At 32.5% G+C, this 15,413-nt stretch overlaps 1 protein-coding gene across 2 annotated transcripts in view; it reads right to left on the bottom strand.

The window, feature by feature from the left end:
• NECTIN3 (nectin cell adhesion molecule 3) overlaps positions 1-15,413 on the bottom strand; it is a 139,455-nt gene that overhangs the window by 52,932 nt on the left and 71,110 nt on the right. The window contains exon 6 of one of the 2 annotated variants that reach the window (XM_027104309.1): positions 279-417. In XM_027104309.1, the coding sequence (XP_026960110.1) occupies positions 279-417 (139 nt within the window). Of the gene's footprint in view, positions 1-278; positions 418-11,180; positions 12,510-15,413 lie in introns of those variants that run through there. The other variant, XM_027104299.1, reaches the window with a different exon arrangement.

Genomic DNA, 15,413 nt, shown 5'->3' with positions numbered 1-15,413 from the left:
AAGGCAGGACAACGTAGAGTCATTATGTTACCATTTGGAAAGGTATGTAATATACTGTAGGTTAAAAAGGTGTCTAATATATTTGTCTCTAGCAGCCCCTTGCAACAGTTTATTTACCAAAATGTAGTCAGACTTCCTGACAAAACCAGTCATCTTACAAAGACCTAACAGTATCTTTACTTCCATCCCTCAGACAGTTTTCATATGAGTAGCTGTAAAGATAACGACTGCCACATACTGAATATTCATAGTTGAACACAAGCAAAAAATTTACCTACACTTTGTCAAGGTAGGATGGTCTCTTTTTTCGAGGAGTCAACAGCACAGTCACAAAGATGGCAATGATGAAAAGGGCAAGGACAGCTCCAATTACAGCTCCAGCTACAGCTATAGAAGAGGTCTGCTTAAGTGGAACATCTGTAAAGTAACAAAAATTAGGTTTTTTAAACAATTTTAAGAGTTCTTGAGTTTGTGTCCTCTGATTTCTACAATGTGCAAGGACTGATTAAGTATGTTATCCAACCACAAGTTTAGAAGACCCCAAATTTGATTCGTTACTTTTTGGAGCATTATGCTAACACATTTATTCCTTGCAAGATGTCACCTTAGCACTCCAACTTTACTTTTTTAAAGTGATGAAAAGAATAGCCCCAGTCAGGTATCAATGAGTGAATCTACTGTCAACGGGCAAAGAATGTCTGAACGAGAAAAGAAGATAGAGAAACGGATGAAAACTAAGTTCTTACTCTAAAAGGTGATAAAAAAAAAAAAATTCAGTATTCTTTAATGGAGTTAGCCAACAATGTATTGAATAGATTTTTACCTTTCATTCCATTAAAAGAAATTCTAAGAAACCAAAAACCTTCAAGAAAGGGAAAACAACACTAAAAAACAGAAAATATCCCAGACGTAATAAATAGTCAAAAAGTGACATTGCAAAATCTAAGTTTTTAAAATAGAAGTATTATTAAAACAGTACTTGCTGCAGATAACTTCCTTTAGTTCACACACATTTAATACAAATTACACTTTAAGATAGTGTCTATACTACAAAATTATGTAAATTCTTCCCTGTCTCCTGGCTATAGACACACTCTATCATTTCTGAATACCAATTTCTCTTTTCCAGCCTTCATCACAAAATTTTATAAGAAAGGATGTTAAAAACATACTTAGTAGTTAGCATTTCACACAATTCTAAAAAAAATGTCACCCTACTTTATGAACTCCCAATTAAAGGAATTTACTAAAGTTATTTTCAAATATAAGTATTATGGATATGACAAAACCATCAATCCTTATGGGTATTATTTTGACAATTACAGCCATATTAAACCCAATAACTGAATTTTGTGAAGCAACCCATCAGTTACAAAGAACCTTCAATATACATGATTTTATCTTTCTAACCAGTAAGAAAGATATTTAAGGTAACATTCTATAAATGAAGATACTGCTATTCTAAAGTTAAATATTCTGCCCAAGGTCATTCAGTCAATGAATAGGAGAGAACACAGGGTGAAATAAAGCTAGGTTAGGGCAGGATAGAAACCTCCACCCATAAGCCCTTTTTGGGAAATGGTTTTTCGCAACATCTAACGTAGTCTCTCCTTTTGGGTCCCCTATTTGGAAACGCCGAGCTCTTAGTCTTCAATTAAATTGACGTTCATATACACCCTTAAATAATTACAATTACTGTTGGAATCCAGACATGGCAAATTTAAATAGAATTAAGCACTATCAGTTTTGAAATATGTTTTACCTACTTACCATTACGGTATTTCCAAATACATACATAGTGTATTTAGAAGCATTTCCCAACTGTTCATATTAAAATGTGATTCATGTGGTGTTTTAGATTGCTAAAAACAACATTTTAGGGCTTCCCTGGTGGAGCAGTGGTTGAGAGTCCGCCTGCCGATGCAGGGGATGAGGGTTCGTGCCCCGGTCCGGGACGATCCCACATGCCGCGGAGCGGCTGGGCCTGTGAGCCATGGCCGCTGAGCCTGCGCGTCCGGAGCCTGTGCTCCGCAGGGGGAGAGGCCACAACAGTGAGAGGCCTGCGTAACGCAAAAAAACCCCAAAAAAACAAAAAAACCCACAACGTTTTACTTTCTTGTCAATTATAAAAATCTCTTCAGCAAACTAATGATCTTGTGTTTATTAATGGTTCATTAGCCTCATTCTAGACTAAAAATCTTATACCAATGAGCGCCAAGGAACCCAATCTGATCTTTCAAATACTGAATAGAATCTAAAAATATACAATTATTTTAAACAATATAACCAGCTTCATTGTTCAGGATGTTACCCTCATCTGCTAATACATACCTGGTTTATCTTCCTGTTGTTGCTCATTTCTCTAATCACTACTAACTCCATTTGAATATGTGCTACATGAGAAAAAGATTTGAAAACCAAGCCAGTCAAGTATTACTCTGCTCTTATAAATGTAGAAAAAAGACTTGGGATGATTTAGGGCTAGTCTTATCTTCTACACTATCACTTTTCCCACCATGTAAGTTGTAGTTTTGTATTCGGTTTTTAACAATAGGCCAATTGAAACCTATTAAGATTACATGACCAAGGTTATTTGACAAAGGTCATACACCTTGTCAGTGGCAAAAATAAAAAATCCCAATGTGTCAAGTATGCTACCTATTCTACACTAGTCTAAAGATTTCCTTTTAATGGAATTTTTTCTTTTGCTAAGGAATAAAGTGGCCCTATCACTTTTGCCCAAGTGTGGAGAATTTAAATTTGGGTGTTCTTATTTTGATGATAATGACAAAGTTGATACCATATTTATGTAATACTTCTGAAATTATGTTTCAAAAACTCAGGTTACTCTTTGAATATAATTAGCCCAAATTAAGATTAACAATCTTAACACATTATATATATATATATATCACTCAATCCCAACATATCATTATAAATTCTTCATCAAACCTCACACCTCCTACAAGCAAGCCTTTCATTTAATCTTAGCAATAATATTTAATTTGGTAGTGTTTTGTAAGTAATAAATCAAAATCAGACTTTTAATATCCTAATGTAATTCCCAACTCTGAATATATACTATTTTTAATATCCTGAAGTAATTCTCAAGTCTATATAAATACTATTCTTTAAACATTTAAATTATGGTCTACTTATCCAATTCTGTCCCATTAGTCTTCTAATTTCTAGCTCTAGAATTCCATAACTGAGAGGTGACTGTATGTATACTGTAACTCTTCCTTCTACTTTAATTTGAGCATATTTATTTCACTTGGTTCCATTCATTCTTTATTCATCTCTAACATTTTTTGCACACCTCTTCTCAGTATTGGAACAGGCTAGTAAGTGCTGAAATGAGGAAGTGGAAGAAAAGTTAGGTAGAGTCCATTTACCAATTGGATATCCTGCTCTACATAGGTAAACTGATTAAGTACATATATGACATATATATATTTCCTTTTCTGATTCTTCAACTTACTGAGAAAAGAAGAAATAATATATTTAAGAGTATTAAGATTTTAAAAGTATTAATGGGTGATGAACACTAGTATGAAATGCAAAGGAAGAGCTCAAGTTTCTTGCATTCAAGTCAAAGAATTTTGATGAAAATTGAGAATTTAGCCCCAACACTGCCTCCCCACATCCCTGTCCTCATAATCTACATAGACCCTATATTCCAACAAAACCACTACAAGCAGAAAAAAATTTAACTAAGTAAATGTATAAAAATTTGGCATTTTTCAACATTAAGCTAGTTTACTGAGTGACTGACATGAAGCAATATTACCTTACCATAACCTAAGGAGATATTCTACTAAATCTAATTGTATGCTTACAAGCAGCAGAAAACAAAAAGACAAAAGCATTAAAATATTTAGTATTAAAGGATTCGTGCATGTCTCCCAGAAGAACATCTTTCTGTTATCACAGCTGCTTATTAACCCATATACATTGGAAACTCACCTCCAAAAACAGAAAAACAGCATTCCTCAATACAACCAAAGTACACTATCCATAATTAAAGACACCATGCATATATCTTATGGAGAAAGCTATTAAAAATCAGTTACAAATCATACAAAAAATTTAATACAGACAGGAGAAATAACTTTCATTACTTTTTGAAAAAATATAAATATTATAGATATTAAACTGAATTATAGTTTGTCTTTGTTTTCACTCTGATACAAGTGAATAAAGCCTACGTAAAGGCTATTCAAACATGTGCTCACCTGATTCACACCTGAAACTGAGGCATTATAAAGTTTTTAAAAGTTAAATACTATTCTATACATTAAAATACGTGTTTCTGGCAATTTCCTAAAACCATTTAAAATGGGTGAGTACAGAAATCCATAGTCCCTTTTTACACTTACATTAAAACACCAAATCCCAACAATTGAGATGTTAAGTTTCATCCCTCTTTTTCTTCATTTCCTCCACCCAAACTTCTGTGATGCCATGGATTGATTCACAGCTTAATGTAAAACCCTACGAACTTATCTTCCCAACTTTCATTTGGGATTAAATTCATATATCCCCATAATACATGTTACTGTATTACCAAATTTTCCCCATATGCCCCACTGTTTTATTTTTCAATAGCCGTTTTAATGCTTATCTTTTCAATACAACATCTAAGCCTTTATATCCATCCAAATATTTATCTCACTATTTTTTAATAGAAGTTCTCTATTTGGGTCAGGACAGTCTCCTCAGCTTCTCATCCAACAAATTACCAATAGTAACCAAACATGTGCCAAGCCTTGTGCTAGGAATGCAAGGATAAATTTTACACAGTTCCTGTCCTCACAATAGAGCAAAAGCCTCAAGGTAGGGTCAGAGAATCCATAAAAATATTTATTTTCCAATGAAGTATAGGAAGAAATCATCACTTTTCTAAAAAAAGAGAGGGAGAGGGCATTTAATAAAAATTACTATTGTACTAGTATGGATTGGCACTGGTAGCCCTAGTTGGTCCATGTGTCAGATGGCACCCTGCCACACAGGGCACCCAAAATTTCCTATAGGAAGTGTGGAGTGGGACAGTTCCAGAATGAAAGTAAGTAAACAGTTACATCTTTACTTGGTTGTCCCTCTCATCATAGCATCCTGTGACAGACATTATTGTGATGTATGGGAGCTCAGCTGAATGAACTAAAAACTTATCTAGATTTAACTAGAAGTCAAAAATGTAAAGGAGGCATGACATGCGTGCTCTGACAGGTGAACATCTGACTCATAAACCAAGTGAGGGTATCAGTGTTAATCCATGTTATATACTAGTAGGCATTTAATCCAAGTAAATGCCATTCCTGCAAAGAACTGACAGAATGTAAGATAACACCAATAATGTACGCACAAATAACAACAAAACCCCACAAAAATGGCAATGCAAATAACTTCTTCCTAATACATAAACTTTACCAGTTACATTATGAAATAAAACCATGGCAACCTAATCAGATGTGACAAATGAACCCCCCCAATCAAATACATTTAGAAACCAAATAAAACAAATTTATATTCACTCTTATTAACAACAAACCTCACACTAAACCCATACTGTGCTGAAATAGCTAATGTGAGTGGTGATTAGCATGATACTGAAAAATCAAACACCTTGAACATGAAGACTAGCTCTAAAAAAAGTAGCTGGGATGAAAACTGTTCAGGTTCCCAACAATGAACTTCTTTCATTTGAATCTACTTGTTTTTGAGAGGTGGCTTAGCTTTCATACCTAAAAACAAGTGTTAAAATATACTCAACATGGACTTAAAACTTTGAAACACTGAATCAAAAAGTATAAAACCAAGATTAAAAAAAAATGAAGCACAATTATATGGTTTTCTCAAAAATGTTTTAGCAAGAAAAAAAGTTAACTTTTAAAATGAAGCACAATTATATTGTTTACCCAAATATTACTGTTTTAGTGAAAATAATTAGTATTTTAAAATGTTATTTCAGCAGATTAAAAATTTGTTTTTTGTGAATATTTTAAAATGCATATAGCAAAATTCTATGGTAGCACATATATAATTTATAAACATACATATTAGGACTATGAGTAGATACTAATCTTTAATTGATAGGCACAGTCAAGAGTATTGAAGAGCACTGATCTAAAGAAGATAGATAATAACTAGAATAAAATGTGAGGTTACAATAGAGGAGATATAAGTTGATAAAAAAGAATTATGAACAGCAAGTATTAATTCTACAGGGAGAAGTTTCATAAAACTATAATTTGAGCTGGACCTTGAATATGGACTGGTTTCCCAATATGGCAAAGGGAGGAAAGGGTATTTCAGGTAAAGGGAGCAGCATGAACATAATTATTAAGACATTAAAGCACATGGTGCGGTAAAAAAAGAGTTAATAGATCTAGAAATTATGTAGGTTCCCTGTTAGTAGATCTAGGCTTTGAGCATCAAATGGCTGCTAATATTGAAAGAAAACGAGGTAAAGACTACGCGCCTTCTGATAGAGGAACATACCACCACTGAAGTAACCTTGCCCCCCAAATTAAACCTTAATCTTATCAAGGCTCTAGATCTGTCAACTTACAGAAAATACAGAGGTGCAACTGGCACAATCCAAACTGGAAAACTGCAGGACAGATGAAGCTGTTTCTTCACCAAAAAAACTGCATGGGAAAAGTGCGGGAGTGGGGAACAGCACACAGAGAACACACAGATTAAAAGACATCTCAACCAACCAATGTATGGATCACATTTGGTTACTAGCTAAAACTGCAAAAATATATGATTAGAAATTTGAACACTCACTGGATACTTGATATTAAGGAATTATTCATTTCTGGTGTAGTAATGAATCTGTGGTTACTTTCTCTAAATGTTCCTTAACTTTTAGAGCTACATACTGATATATTTACAGGTGAGCTAATGGCAGGAGGGATTATATAGACAGAAATTTAAATAAAACAAGACTGACCATGAACTGACAATAACTGAAGCAGGTACATGAATATTCATTTCATTATTCTGTCTTACTATTGCATATTTTTTAATAATAATCTGTTTTTTAAACAGGAAGGTCAAAGCCTCTAGGTCTTGTTTCCTCTAGCTTTTAGATCAAACTGTCCCTTCAAGACTTGGTTTTCCCTGAGATATTTCTCATAACTGAGACTGTGAAATCAGGTATCACATCTATGTAGAAGTATTATGCATGAAAGGAAATAAGGCCTTGAATTATTCTCAAGTTTTGAGATTTATACTTTAAAGTTATTCTGCTAAACTCACTTTCACTAGGCTTCATCCATAGTGCCCAGTCAGAACAAACAGCAGCTATTAACTAAAAGGCAAGTGAAATAAAACATCACAAAATTGAATCATATTTTACCCTTCAAAATTGAAGTGAACATGATAAACTAACTATTATCAAGGCTCGAGAAAAGAAATGACCCCTAAGGGTAGGTATATATAGCAAAAGCTTTTGTAAGCAATGTTTGGTTTCAAGCTCTTGATGGAAACCTATCACTACTTATCTCAAAGTAGACATGTACTTTAAAAAAAAAGTGTAGCTTACTGGAATAGAAGAAAACAGAAATGCATAAACAGAAACAATTTTTAAAAAAAACACCGAAAAGTTGGTATACTCTGTACACTATTCCAAAGATTCTTTCATGCATGAATTTTTATTGGTATAACAAGAATGAAACCAAACTTAATCCAGTCAAATTGTACATTATTTGAAAAAAACTGCTGCTTTCTCTAAAATAGTTTAAAGTTTAGGGGGAAAAATGTATCAAATTTTAATTTATCTTAAAATATTTTAGGTTTTATAATACTGTTTGTTTATTTTATTTTTATTTTATTTTATTTTTTTGGCCGAGCCACGCAGCGTGTGGGATCTTAGTTCCCTGATCAGGGGTGGAACCTGCACCCCCTGCAGTGGAAGCATGGAGACTTAACCAACAGACCACCAGGGAAGTCCCTGTATCATAATTTCAAATGTCAGAAATGTGGAACAGGGAGAAGGTAACTACAAACAATAAGAAACAATGTCATTCCTACTCAAAGCAGCTCACAAGCAACAAGTTAAAAACACTAAATGCCAACTTAAAAAATATTTTATGAAATGTGTTAATTCCAAACTGAAAGCTAATATATAAAAATTTGACTTACGTCAAAGTCACAGCAAACATTTAAAATTTATTTTAACTGCTAGGACTAGAGCTAGAAGATAATTCATGACTGTGGAGAATGTTACTGATGATATGTATATATGAGATAGGAATTATATGATTAATTAAAAGTAAATTTTATAATGGTTAACATGCCAACTTAGATGCTTCCTCAAACTTTATTTAACTGTATCCTTAACCTGATACAGTCTTGTTTGGAAAGAGAAATAAAATAGGTTTCTAATTCCACAAAACATCATTAATTAAAGGAAACTAGGTTACACACACACACTCTCTCTCTCTCTCCAGCAAAAATCAAAATGCGGACAAAGAAGGTAATCCAGAGCCAAAGGCTTGTTACAGAAATATGCCTCTTAAGAATTTTTTTAAAAAACTTTTATTTAAAGATTTATTGAACGGCTATTGGGGCTACCACCTGATAAGTAACTTGGTTAAAAAAAAAAATCCCTGGTACACATTAAAACTAAATATATCCCAATATAACAAAAATTTGAGAAAAGAGCTTTTTATGGATGATACATTAACAAGTAAATAGGAAAAACAATCCAATCTGTAAATCATTCCCCTGTTAGAATTAAAAAATCAATATGGGTACCATTTCTTCCTTTCTTACACTTTACATTGATTACTTCCACACATTAACAACTTCTTGTTCATACTTTGTTTCAGCAGTATTTACCAAAAGCAAAATCAAACTAAAATCAGATGTTTTTGCATCTAATATTGCTACATTTCTCTCAATTTTTGCACTTATACGTTGTACTTCCTATAGCCCCTTATGCGAACATTCAGCCAGGCTTACCATTATAACTTTCCTATATATGGCTATCAGAAGCAATACCTACTACTGAAAAACCCTAATGGTTTCTTTAATGTTAGACTTATCAAACAGAAACCTTTCAGGCACATGGTAAAATACTATATCTTTCAACTATAAAGTACTTCTCAGATACCACTTTTAAAGTCAACCCCTAGCCTATTAAAGTTTCAACATATTTTAATAAAAATGCAAAAAAGGGAAAAACAAAGAGTTGAATTCATCTCCACTGTATCACTGAAGTACTTTAACTACTGTGAAAGAAAACTCTATAAAGTGAACACAAAAATGAAAAACCAGTTCAAATATAAAGGCAATAAACACGGCCAAAATAAAGTAAAACTATTCTTCCACCTTTTCCAAGAAGAGAGTAGGAGTTCAATACATCAATTAGCTGTGCACATTACTGATACTCAAAAAGTAATTTAAAAAATTGTTTATTAATATGACTATGTTTACAAACAAGTCTCTATGTACAGTAAACATACATAAAGCTCTAATAAACAATAGTGCAATGCTTCAGAAAGTCTTAAGCACTAGTATCATATCATATTCTTAAAATTCTGAAGTCTTTTAGTAGCTTGCCAAATGATTTAGAAAGGATGCAGAATATATCAAATACTCACTTGCAGTGTTCCATGTCACTCCCTACTGCCAAAAAAAAACCCCAAAAAAACAAACCAACAAAAACTAAACAAAAAACCCTAACCACACAATGGCCACTATTTAAAAGAAAGTTCATGATCACTAAGTAGATATTTATATTTTAAAATACAGTTCTTGGAATACATTGCTAATTTCCTTCGGATTAGAGTCAAGTTGTGATTTGTACAATATTCTAAATGGGATTACTCTTCTCAGATTCATATGACACTTCAAACCACTAAAGAGGATGTTTTGCTCAAAAAAGCCACAAATTTACATCTTCCATGGAAAAAAGTTTTAGACTCATCTTTCTTATGGCCATATCATTGCTAACATTTAAATAAAAAAATAAAGTCACTTTGATCATAAGGTATTATCAAGAGAGTTTTTCTTCCAATGATTGGGACCAAAGAGTCTTAATATTGGTCAGTGGTTAGCCATATTTAAACCAAATATTTTTAACAAGACATCAATGAACTTAACTGTATCCTTAACCAACACTTTACTGTTATACTAAGTGTTTGAGGGAGAGAAATAAAATAGATTTCAAACTTCCACAAAATACTGCTATGTTAAAATAAAGGAAACTAGGTTATAATCACTGAGAATAAAGCCTTCACTACTTGCAAAATTCTATGAACATGTTAGAACTTTGCCTTATAAAAACATTTTTTTAGATTTGATGAGGATTGGGAAGGGAGCAGTTGGGAAGGTGAAAAAAAAGTATCTACTTTGCCGTTTTATTAACAAAATAAGTTATTTAATTTATGATTCTCCTGCTAACTTCTATTTCAACTCCCTGGAAAAACTCCTAAGGCAATTCTACACAGTCCTTTTTTCAAATGAATCATCAACAGATAAAACATATTCTTTGGTCTTCAAAATAGTTGTCATCATTATAATTGTATAGGACTCCACTGTAGAAGCAATTTAATTACCTAACAAAGAAGATCCACATTTGAAGATTTAGGTAAGATTTCTTTTTCAAAAGATACATGATTTTGGAAAGGATATACTTAATTATGTAAAAAACAAAAAACAAAACAAAAAGACCTCATGATGTTTCCAGTTTTAATTGGAAAAACAAAAATCTTGAAACACATACATACATTTAGGAGGAAAAGGGGGATGGTTTGTCAATATCGATCAGCAAGTGCTAGTGATTGGTTCTATAATTCAGATTTTTTCTTGTTAAATCTCAAATTTCCAAGTTTATTCTATTTTTTTCCTATATATTTATCCATTTGAACAACATCAATAATAAATGACTAAAACAAGATGGTCTACAAAATTCTCTGCACAGATTCTTGGCTGAAATGTTTGTCTCATTTCTAAAAATGGTACTCCAATGCTTGTTTTACCCATGGTTTTCCATATACTGAAATGCTCTCGCTGTACTCTATTAAACTATGTACCATCTTTTCATCATTATTATTATATTTAGGACATAAATCATTAAAACAAAACTACCACTTCATGTACCAAAACCTATGTTCACATGACAATATAAGCACTGCCCTCCAGAGATGAAAAGATTGTAGTAATTATCATGTTTAAAAGGCATGTTTTTATTACTCTTGTATGTATTCTGGACAAAAATATTGATCAGCTAATTATGCTCTTCCACACATCATGTTCACTGAGTGTACTACCACAGTTTTTAGTGCAACAAAATACCTTTGAAAAGCCACTCTACAGTAATTATGGCAAGGCTCATTAAAATGCAGAGGTAAAGATTCCATTTGTATAGAAACATAGAAAATAATGTCTGAAAAGAAAAGGTGTTTCATCAGGCTGAATTTTTTTGTATACTAAAAATATATATAAACATTTCTTGAATTAGTTTTATAGTCAATTTTGATGTAGTATCATTTAGTGGTGATAAATTTTGAGAGGTATATGTTTAACAAACATTTTACTTGAGATAATAGTCTTAGGTAAACATTTAATACACAATGCCAAGGTAGTTTCCTTTTTTCTTTTTAACTTTTGTACCAAAAAAGTCATTCATTTAATGTTGACATTTCTTCTTACCTGTGTGCCTCAGACCAGTAAAGTACTCTGCATTAAAATTTAAATCTTGAGACAGTAGTACAGCATTGAAAAAAAAACTGTAAAGCAGCTCAGATACACTGAACCCAGATTTTACATTTCTGTTTGTCAAATTAGAATATAAAAAGCTTGAAAATCAAGTTGAAAAGCTTATTATTCCTCGAGAAAAAGTATGAACAATCTGAAAATGATCAACTAGTATGAATGAAACATTGTACATAGTTAAGTCACATTTAGTGGCTGCTAAACATACCACTCCCTCCTGGAAATTACGGAACCATCTACATGTGAAACTAAGTCATCTTCATTTTCATCATACTGTTCATCGCTGACGAACTTCATTCCCATTTTTAGATCTTCATAATAATCCATTGGTCTTTCAAACCTACTGAGATTTTCTACATTGTTCCACTGCGTTTTTTCATGCTCTTCTAAATAGTCTTTCCGTATTAGATTGTTCACTGGATTTTTGTTTTCTTTTTTTACACTGTCTGGGTAAGAATCAAGCTCATCTTGTTGAAGAACATCTATCTGTGATTCTTTTTGCATATCTGATGGTGGAATGTAGTTCTTGGCAAAGTAGTCTCCACGAAACGTCCGTCTTCTCCTATAGCAGAATATTCCAGCCAAAACACTTACAAGTACTACGAAGAGAGTCCCACCCACTACACTAGCAATGATTGTGCCAATTGTGTCATCCTTAATTGTTGCCAAAGTTGACAATGGGAAGGGCAATTTTTTTGGTTCTGTTGCTAGATCCTCGAAGTCAGCAGTTGAGGGATGCCATTGAATGGTGGGCTGAAGGGTGGTAGTAGTAGGAGGATCTAATGGAAACGGTAAAGATAGACAAGACACAGAAAGGCAAAGAATGTCAATGCAGGCTGATTCAGCAGCAAGTTGAAAAGACAGCACAGTTAATGAAAATATATTCATAGTAACAATAGTTTTTCATTCTTAATTTAAGATTAGAAAGTAGTGATACTTCTACATGTAAAAAAAAAATAAATCTGACACTTAGTCAGTTACCAATTATGTAAAGGGAATGAAAAATTATGTATGGCGTAAATCCTAAATTATTCTATTCCAAGTTTAAGTGTGACACTGTATTCTAAGAAATACTTTTTCTTTTAAATTAAAACTATTATTTAAGTGTCCTATATACAGCTGGCTTAAGAATTATCATTACTAAAAAATTAAATCGAATCATTCAAATGTACATTTTCTTAGCCAGTAGCACAAGGAAATAACAGAATAATAAAAGAATGAAAAAATTAAAATATGTTTTCTTGAAATCCATCTTTACCTAATATAGTTTATTTTTGTAAGAGCTGAACTTATCTTTAAAAGAATGAAAAACTATAGATTCTTGTTAAGTGGCCATAGTATAAGCTGTTGACTTAATAATTCTCTCAAAAATATTTTCCTTAAATAAAGAAAACTCTTTAATTTTTAGAAAGGACATATGTAGTATATACCATTATTTAGTGATTTAAAAAATAAAAAGCACATATTTATGTTAGCCAGATGGGCTATTAACAAATGAGACCAATAGACAAAGTAAAAACATGTTATAAACTATATAGTATTATAAAAATGTCATCATCATGTCTATATTCCATGGGTAAGATATGAACATTAAGGAAACTGAGAAATTTCAACCATGTCTGCAAAATTCAATGTCACATTGCTTTAGGATGGAGTCTCAGAAAGAGCAGCTAATATTTTAGAGAGAACATTCTAAGGATACTTAAATATTAGATGCAAATGATCCTGTGTATTGCCATTAGATTACAGAGTAAATAGCCATTAATATTAAAAAGCAGCTAAACATAAATAGTAAAAATTAAAGATTGGTTAATTATCAATTAAGTGGTATTTGTAGGTCATGTTACACAAAATTCTAGAGTTTGAAGAAAGGATGACTTCAAAAATCTTGAATTTCTTCATTGATAAAAAATAAATGACCCAAATGGTAATCTCTTATAATTAATTTTTAAATGAGTGGTACTGACAGAGCTTTTAAAAAGTGATTGTTAGAAAAATACTAAATCTACATGGGGTAAGTTATTCTAAAATTACAAGCTAAAGAAAAATACTTACTGAAACAGGTTTCATCACGGAATGCCATATGTATAGAATGTAGTAAAACTTTAGCAAGTACAGTGTAAAATGTAACAAGTACATTATAAGTAATTTCCTATGAGTTTAAACCAATATAACAGGCAATCCAGTCAAGTACCTTGAAGTGAATTAGTTATCATATTATATGTAAGTAAATGAATCAAAGAAGAGTTTTAATTTGTGAGAACAAATTCACTAGTTGTACAAATTCAATCTTAAAAAAAAAATTGTGAAATTGCAGGATCATTTCTATTATAAAAGTAGTAAAGCCTCATATAATCCAACCTCACAGAACCAGGATATTAAAGAAACAGACTAAAAATTAATCATTTATAAGACAACTCATGTATTTTCTGAGGAGGAGGACTAATGGAAGTTTTACATATTAAATGTCATCTTCACAATGATTCCCAAAGGAAAAAGTATTATAATAAATGGGCATCAGCATGTTTAAACAAAAGCACAAATCACCTAATTAATGATTTAAAATTAACACATTTTGTGCACATAAAATTTTTAAAGTTTTTGATAGCTCTTGATGAAATGGTATTTTTCTCAGAATAGTACATGTACATCAGCTCTCACCAAATATGATACATAACTGTACATTTTAACGAAGTATTCTTAAAAAGAAAAAATCACTGACATTTATTTCTACTTGTAATGTTCTTTATGTGAACACAAATGGACATCTACTGTGTATTTAACTGAGATTTAACAAAATACAACTTTCAGAAAATCTAACAACAAAAAAAGAGTAACCAAAAAAAATCTATTTAAAAATTTTATTTTGTCAGCAGTTCTAGAAATTTTCAAACCTACCAGCCCCTCCTCAACTAGTGTAAAAAAAACAGCATAGGGCTTCCCTGGTGGCGCAGTGGTTAAGAATCCGCCTGCCAATGCAGGGGACACGGGTTTAAGCCCTGGTCCGGGAAGACCCCACATGCCGGGGAGCAACTAAGCCCGCGCGCCACAACTACAGAGCCTGCGCTTTAGAGCCCGCGAGCCACCACTACTGAGCCTGCATGCTGCAACTACTGAAGCCCACGCACCTAGAGCCCGTGCTCCGCAACAGGAGATGCCACTGCAGTGAGAATCCCGCGCACCGCAACGAAGAGTAGCCCCCACTCGCCACAACTAGAGAAAGCCCGAGCACAGCAATGAAGGCCCAACACAGCCAAAAATAAAATTAATTAATTAAAAAAAATAGCATAGCCTCACTATTAATAAGAGGGACTATTGCTAAACGTTATATTTTGTATCTTAAGCAATGGACATATCATGATTCACATGAGACATTTATTCATGCTTTCCAATTCTTGCTCTGCTCCAAGATAATTACAGTGAGAGTCATTCTTTGTGTAAGGAGGCAGGAGGACAATTTTGTAATCACTAACAGCTACTTATTTATCATGATTTACAAATCGTTCCCATAAATAAATAAGCATTCCTTATTTATTCAGTTGTTATTTTTTTATATTCTTTGCTAAATGTGATAAATAAATATATAACAAATGTAATAAACTAGTAGATTCTGAGTTCTCCACACACAACTTAAGTTTCTTTTTCAAATTAACGAGTTCTGCCAAATAGAAAAACGAACAGTC

Source organism: Aethalodelphis obliquidens, unplaced genomic scaffold (assembly GCF_003676395.1).
Source record: "Aethalodelphis obliquidens isolate GAN/ISIS:26980383/991018 unplaced genomic scaffold, ASM367639v1 scaffold1, whole genome shotgun sequence".
In the NCBI taxonomy this organism is placed as follows: Eukaryota; Metazoa; Chordata; class Mammalia; order Artiodactyla; family Delphinidae; genus Aethalodelphis; species Aethalodelphis obliquidens.
Note: the sequence above shows the minus strand (reverse complement) of the source record. Positions and strands in the feature narration are given on the sequence as shown.